The sequence below is a fragment of the Enhydra lutris genome, unplaced genomic scaffold (assembly GCF_002288905.1).
Source record: "Enhydra lutris kenyoni isolate GAN:26980312 unplaced genomic scaffold, ASM228890v2 scaffoldscaffold34, whole genome shotgun sequence".
Taxonomy (NCBI): Eukaryota; Metazoa; Chordata; class Mammalia; order Carnivora; family Mustelidae; genus Enhydra; species Enhydra lutris.
Genome location: NW_019154118.1, coordinates 5,241,761 through 5,249,808, shown reverse-complemented (window position 1 = coordinate 5,249,808; position 8,048 = coordinate 5,241,761). Strand labels below are relative to the sequence as shown.

At 45.1% G+C, this 8,048-nt stretch overlaps 1 protein-coding gene across 4 annotated transcripts in view; it reads left to right on the top strand.

Moving 5' to 3' along the window:
- Positions 1 to 391: 391 nt before the first annotated feature.
- Positions 392 to 8,048, top strand: part of LOC111153713 (amyloid beta precursor like protein 2) — an 81,902-nt gene continuing 74,245 nt past the window's right edge. For all 4 annotated transcript variants that reach the window (XM_022512891.1, XM_022512890.1, XM_022512888.1 and 1 more), the window contains exon 1: positions 392 to 565. In XM_022512891.1, the coding sequence (XP_022368599.1) occupies positions 461 to 565 (105 nt within the window). In that variant the 5' untranslated portion in view covers positions 392 to 460. The remainder of the gene's footprint in view (positions 566 to 8,048) is intronic.

Here is an 8,048-nt window from a genome sequence, read left to right as displayed (position 1 = left end):
GGAGGCTGCAGGCGGACACACCAGCGCAGCGCGGCCAGATAATCTCTCACGGTACGGGAGGCCAGAGCTATTCCCCAACCTCCGCCGAGCCGCTGCCCCCAACGCGCCCTGCGCACACCCCCTCGCTAAGCGGACGCAGGGTCCCAGGCGGGGGCGGGGTCGTCAGAGGCCGGAGGCGGGGCCTGGTGGGGCTCGCGGTTGGGGCGGGCGGGAGGTACAGGCTCTTCTGTTCCCTGACTGGGCCTGGGTTGGACAAGGGGCGGTGCCTTGGAGAGGCTCTATGGCCCGGCATTGGGCCCCGAAAAAAGAGGGCGTGGTCTTGTGAAGTCAGTTCCGGTTGGTGTAAAACCCCCGGGGCGGCGGCGAACAGGCTTCAGATGCTTCTGGGTTGCGGTGGGGAAGCTTTTCGAGTTCTCGTGTGTGAGCTTGAGAGTCGAGCGCTAGAGCGACCCGGCGAGGGATGGCGGCCACCAGGACCGCGGCCGCCACGGCCACCGGCAAGCTCCTGGTCCTGCTGCTGCTCGGGCTCACGGCGCCTGCTGCGGCACTAGCCGGCTACATCGAGGTGGGGACCCGGCGAGCGCCGAAGCGCAGTCTCCTTCGCCCTCTGTGCGAGCGCGGCCTGCGAGCGGACGGACTGGCGGGCGGCGGGGTCCGGCCGGGCCGGGGGCGCGGCGTGGAGAGGGGGGAGTGGGGGTGGTCCGGCGCTGCGGCGGGTCTGTCAGCGCCTCCCCCGCCTGCCCCTGCTTGGCGCAGTGCTTAGCGCTGGAGGTTGAGCTGCCTCCGCCGCCGCAGAGGCCAAATGAAAGGCATCGGGGCTGCGGGGCGCCGGGGGCGGCGGGCAGCCTTGGCCGCCCCAGCCCCCATCCCGCCCGTGGCGCCGCCACCTCCTCTGGGGACCCTGCGCGGCTCAGACGCCCAGCCCGCCCTCCCCCGAGATACTGCGAGCCTCTGCGCCCTGCGGCCCCAGCGGCGGTCCTCAGCTCCGGACCTCGGTGCGGCGCGGCTCCCTCCGGGGGCGGCTCCGCGCAGACCCTGAGCTCCCCGGCTGCGGCGGGCAGCACACTCCCCGCCCCCGACGGCGGGGTTTCCCACCTGGAAGCAGCAGATGCAGCCTTTGTTGGCAGCGCGGGCTGGGCTGTGGGGATGCAGGCTTCCCGGGTTGGCGCTTGGAAAGTGCCGAGGTGCTGGGGCGAGCGCCGCTCTGGCTGCACCGGGAGAATGAATGCTCCTGCACCAAACAGCGGGTGTGCCTTCTGCTTCCTGTGTGCCTTCCTCTCAAGAGATCCACCGCTCTGGCATCAGGCCTTCGGGAGGAATTGTTAAATATAGCTGTTTGCCTAAGTCTAATAAACAAGGGGAAACCCCTCTCTGGTGTTCGTGTTGCTCCCCTTTTCTTGTGGGTTCTAGCGAGGAGGAAGCGTACCGATGAATATGGTGTAGAAACTCTTGTTAAATCATACTTTTTTTCGGTGTTAGAATTTAAGTAGCTGTTACGCATCTGACAGACCCATAAACATCTTTTTGCTTCGAGGTGGTTAAGTAGCCTGGATTCGCGGCTGGTTCGCTGGAGCTAAGGCCGCTGGAAGGGGCAGAGTGGCCGGGGTCGGGGAGGGTTCTACGGCGCGGTCTGGACCCTGCCGCTCCATGAAAACCTTTTAATGTTCCTGAGGGAGACGTGGGACTTTATTTTTACTTGCCTTCTCGAAATAGTGCTTGAACTGTTGGACTGGAATGCGTAGTTTCGGGTGTATTTATTTCTTTTTCCTCTTCACTATTTTTAAAATTACAATGGATTTCTGCGGATTTAGCTAATTTCAGAGACAAGTGAGACTGGATTTGATTACATAGGCATTGAGCGAGAAGTTTCTAGCAAAAACCCTGAGTTAGAATGTGTTCTACAGAATGTCCAAACATTTCCAGGGTCAAATAAATCTAATTAAGAACACACCTCCCCGATAGAACGGCTTAAAATGTTTGTATTCATCCTGCTTAAAGCTTTGTGATTCTTTGGAGGAAGGGTGGGGGAGGGAAGGAAGTTGTATTTTAAGTAGAGTTAATGTATATATATACATGTTTTTAGATGACCATTATTTTAGTTTCCACACAATGGTTAAATTTGTGTCTGTGATTCCTGATACGATGTTGCAAGCTAGATCAGCAGGATGGGAAAAGAAGGGGAAAAAAAGGATTTTGTATGGAACATAGAACTTCTAGGTCAGGGTGTCAAAAACCATTTTGCACACTCTTTTACCTCACTCCCCAGGGGGATTCGTAATTTCAGGCACTAGTAGATTCACAATAAAGGATTCATCGGTTTTAAAGACTATCTTCCTTTCAAGTTTAAGCAGAACATTAACACCTGTATGTATGTCTGCAGAGAAAGAAAAACTAGCAATATCAGAATTAGTTGTGGATTGAATTCAGTTGTTACCCACAATGTTGTTCAATTGGAAAGTCCGGTTAGAAGGTAGGAATTAGACATTTCCCGAAAATGGTTTCTAAATGCTGTTTTATGATTACTGTCTTTTGGAACTATATTTTTGACCACACTAAATTACCTTTCAGATCATTTTCCTTTTGTCAAGTAGGCAAAATTTTATTTGTGTGTATAGCATTTCATTTATTTGCTGTCAGGCAAAGGACTGCCTAAACCTTAATTTAGATGAGAACGGCCTAAATCAGGATGTCTTTGGGAAGGTCTTTATTGAGATTAGCCAAAGGGATTCTAGCCAAATCCCTGATCAAGTTGCTTGGCGCAGAATTATTGATTGGCGAATCTTTATTGTTGCTTGGTGTTGACTGAATCAATCTCTTACACCTGTTTAAAAAGAAAAACCCACCTCTGCTGAGGTCATTTCTTTTAAATCCAGGATATGTTCTGTTGTGTGCGTGCTCCCATTTGGGATTCTCAGACAGTATTTGTGCTGAAACTCTGCACTCTGTAACAATGGACGTTGATGCTTCTGAGAGCCAGAACTCAGGTTCGTTCTGCTACATTTAAAAGGGGGCCATTTGACAGACAATTTTCAGAAACGACTATAGAGTATGACAATTGACTTAGAAGATAAAAAAGGCTTGGTTTGGTATTTCTGAGGGGTGGTATAGGGAATGTCTAATTATGACTTGGGGAGATGACAGGATTATCAGTCATTATTTTATCATACTGTTAAGAATCTTTTTTTTTTAATATTTTATTTATTTATTTGACAGACAGAGATCACAAACAGGCAGAGAGGCAGGCAGTGAGAGAGAGGAGGAAGCAGGCTCCCCACTGAGCAGAGGGCCCTATGTGGGGCTCGATCCCAGGACCGTGAGATCACGACCCGAGCTGAAGGCAGAGGCTTAACCCACTGAGCCCCCCAGGTGCCCCCAAGAATCTTTTGATAAATATGAAAAACTAAGTCTTAGCAATCAGGTCCTTCTGTCATAGAGGGAATTTGTTTTGTCATCTAAAGCTGAACCGTCTTACAGTGTAACCACATGTGGCTACTGACCTTGCAGTGTGGCTAGTATGATTGAGGAAGGAGTTTTCCACTTTATTTAATTTTAATTTAAGTTGACATTTAAAACTGAAAGTTCAGGGATTGGAAAACTTTTAACTGTAAGTTGAAACAACTTGGTTATGTGGATCTACTCATTTAATGAAGTCTAAACGCAGATCAAGTATTTCCTATGCAAATTTAACATCTAAATTGCGTTTTGCTCTAAGTGTAACATGCACACCAGATTGTAAAGACTTCAAATGAAAGAAATTGAGCAATGTCGTGTAAAAGTTTTCATATTGATTACATCAAAATGATATTTTAAAACCTTGGCTAAGTAAAATATGTTAAATTAATTTTACCTGTTTCTTTAAAAATTTTCTTTTAAATATTTATTTGACAGAAAGAGAGATCACAAGTAGGCAGAGAGGCAGGCATAGAGAGAGGTGGGAAGCTCCCTGCCGAGCAGGGAGCCCGATTTGGGGCTTGATCCTAGGACCCTGAGATTATGACCTGAGCTGAAGGCAGAAGCCCAACCCACTGAGCCACCCAGGCGCCCCCTTTTAATTTTTTAAAAAAAGATTTTATTTATTAGTAAATGGTGTGAGGTGGGGGAGGGAGGGGCTGAGGGAGAAGGAGAAGCAGGCTACTTGCTTGGGGGCTCCATCCCAGGACTCTGGGATTATGAATTGAGCCGAAGGCAGGCACTTAACTGACTGAGCCACCCAGGTGCCCCTGTTTCTTTTAACTTTAATGCGGCCACCTGAAAATACAACATATATAGCTCATACTATATTTCTTCTGGACAGTGTTAATGTCTTTTTTTTTTTTTTAAAGATTTTATTTATTTATTTGACAGAGAGAGATCACAGTTGGCAGGCAGAGAGGGGTGGGGAGCAGGCTCCCTGCTGAGGAGAGAGCCTGATGTGGGGATGTGGGGCTCAATCCCAGGACCCTGGGATCATGACCTGAGCTGAAGGCAGAGGCTTTAACCCACTGAGACATCCAAGCACCCCTAATTTAATGTTTTGCTTGAAGTTGGTCCAGCATGCTCTTAAGTGTTTTTTAGGACAGCTTTGACTGTTGTTGTTACTTTTTTCAATTAAAAAATGTTATTTAGAAATAAGTTCAAGCTTACAAAGGTAGCAAAAATCATACGAATGAGTCTCATACCCAGATTTACCAGTTGTTAATGTTTTTCCTGTTCAGCATTTGCTTTATCTTTCATTCTATTATTACGTATTTTTTTCTGAAGTATTTGAGTGAGTTGCATATATCCCGTCCCTTGATCCCTTCACTGTGTATTTCCTGAGAACCAAGGACATTGTCTTACACATACCTTAGTACAGCTATCAATTTAAGGAAATTTAACATTGATACAATACTTTGATCAAATCTCCTGTCTGTATTCCAGTTGTCAGTTGACCCACTAATGTTTTTTTATAGCATTCAACAACATAGTTATTTTTAAAGCTGAAAAGCTTTAGAAGTCTTGGCAGTAAAATAAGAAGGGTTATTAATGTTTTCCAAATATAAAAAACAGATTTTTGAAAAGGCTTTATTTATTATTTTAGAGGGGTATGGCATGGAGGGGAGAGGGAGAAACAGATACCCTGCTGAGCTGGGAGCCCGTTGTGGGGTTCATTCTCACCACCTGCAGATCATGACCTGAGCCAAAATCAAGACTCAAAATTTGGTGGCTTAACCCATTGAGCCACCCAGGCACCCCTAAAAATCAGATTTTTAACTTACATTGTTTTGACTTTGGGAAAATCAAAACTTTTCAAGATTCTTTAATTATGTTATTCAACATTACTGAATTCTTGGGCTTCTGCACTTTTCTTCCTTAAAGGTTTTATTTTTAAGTAATGTCTACCCCCGCCGTGGGGCTCAAATTTACAGCCCTGCGATCAAGAGTCACATGCTGTTCTGACTGAGCCAGCCAGGCACCCCATTCTGAATTTTCTTTTTAAAATAACAGAAAAAAAAATATATATAGATGGTACACATTCATTATAAAAATTAAAAAATACAGATAAAAATGAAAATAATCTCAAAACCTATTTTCCAGGGCAATCTCACTGTAAACATTTTGGTGGTATATATCTTAGCAGATGTATCAAGTACCTATGTTTTATGAAACTGACGTATATTGAATATTGGAGGTGCTACCTAACAGTTACTATTTTGAATTGTCCTAAAATGAACTACTGAAAGAAAATGGAAGTTTTTTTTGTGACAAAATGTAGGAATAAATCTTTGTACAGTAATTGTAGCTTCTATGGGAGGTTGTCATTTGAGAGAGAATTTGAAATTGTCTGTGATCCAATTTTCAAGAGTTTTTTAGTGAGATAAAGATTACCTTGATGCTAAATTAAATTTAGTATCATGTACCTTGATCTGTGGCTGTAGATGGAAAGTGAACCATATAGCCCCATTCAGATAGAAATAGGTTCCAGTCCCTCCAACTACTAGTTGTAGTCCCACCTACAACTAATCATTATTTTTTTTAAGATATATTTATTTGATAGAGAGAGAAATTTCAAGTAGCCAGAAAGTCAGGCAGAGAGAGAGGGTGAACCAGGCTCCTCGCTGAGCAGAGAGCCCGATGCGGGGCTCCATCCCAGGACCCTGAGATCATGACTTGAGCCCAAGGCAGAGGCTTAACCCACTGAGCCACCCAGGTGCCCCCAACTAATTATTTTTGCTAAGGGAATTTTTCTTACATAGGCCATCATGAAGCTTCTAAAAATTTTTTAAATTTTTATTATTTTTTTAAGATTTTATTTATTTATTTGACAGAGAGATAGCACAAGCAGGCAGAGCGGCAGGCAGAGGCAGAGGGAGAAGCAGACTCTCTGTGGAGCAGGGAACACAATGTGGGGCTTGATCCCAGGACCCTGGGATCATGACCTGAGCCGAAGGCAGAGGCTTTAATCCACTGAGCCACCCAGGCGCCCCTATAATCTTTTTTTTTTTTTTTAAAGATTTTATTTATTTATCTGACAGAGAGAGATCACAAGTAGATGGAGAGGCAGGCAGAGAGAGAGAGAGAGGGAAGCAGGCACCTTACTGAGCAGAGAGCCCGATGCGGGACTCGGTCCCAGGACCCTGAGATCATGACCTGAGCCGAAGGCAGCGGCTTAATCCACTGAGCCACCCAGGTGCCCCTATAATCTTTTTTTAAAATAAGACTTTTCATTTGTTATTTATCCTACTAGTGTTTGTTGAATCACTGTTGTGAGGTTGTTTTAGATGCTAAATGCCACAGTAAAAACAAATATGCATAGTGCTTTTTACTCTACCAAATGCACTTGCCTGTGATTTCTAGGCCGAACCCTCAGAGGATATCATTGAATACATCTGGGATTTTCAGTTTAAAATGCTCCCCAGGTAATGCTTGTGTGCAGGTACAGAAAAACAAAACAACAGCAAGCGAAAAACCCTAACAGAGCTCATTTGGGCACATTATCTTCAAAGTCTACACAAACAGCCTACTGAGGTAGGTATTATTATCCTCGCCTAAAAAAGGCCCTGCAGCAGGCCAGGGTACGAATCCATCTGTCCTCTCCTTAGTCTGTTGCTCTTTCTTTCCTCTATGTCAGGGTGTTTCATAATGTTTCTCTTGTGGTTACAGATTTCCTTTTTTAATCTTCCCCACTACCAAAAAATCTGATAAAAGTATTTGCTTTAAAAGAAATTAATTTCATAGAAGTTACAATGAATCATGAATCAGTATATACCAGTCTATTAACAGTGGTTATCTTTGGAGGATGTAATTGCAGGGGACTTTGCCTTTCGGATTTTTAAAAAGTTCTAATGCTTTTTCATAGAATGTGCCAGTTCTCTCTCTCTCAAAATAGTAAATTTGTTTCATCTTTGTATTTTGCAAAATTTAAGGAAAGAAAATTTGAAAGGCCCCTGTGTGTGTGTTGTGGATGGTGGGGGTGGGGTGGGGGGAGTCTTACGAGAATCAGGGTATGGGGATTATTTGGAAGAGAAAAGCCTGCCTTCACCAGATTTATAATCACTAGCCTAGTTGATAGACAAACCATAGGACGAGGTTAACACTAATCACCATGACGGGGATAAGATTGTGGTCCAGAAAAAAGTTAATCGGCATTTATAGTGGGGCACCTGGGAGGCTGGTTAGTTGAGCAGCTCAGTGCAGCCTTTCCACTGCTCCTTTCTCAGCTGAACACCTCTTGGGGTTGCAGATTGGATGGAGTTCCAGAGGGCATGCTCCTATATGATGTCCAGGGGAGAAAAGAGGCTGTTTCTTCTTGTATATCTCTGGAGCCTTAAGGTTGAAGAAATCTTTCTCAAAGCCCACCAGCACAATACCTCTCAAATCTCACTGGACAGAATTGTATCAGCTGCTTCTAGCCAGTCCAGATGTCTGCAGGGGAATGGTGCTGTGGGTTGGGTTCTGTTGGAAAAAAGTCCTGTGGTAGTTGGGTAGGTAACACAGGCAAGGGCATTCTCTATTTGGGAGCTTATAGAATAGGTGGGCTGGCTGGAAGGAAAAAGAACTAATTCATTCTTATCTAATTATCTGCAAGT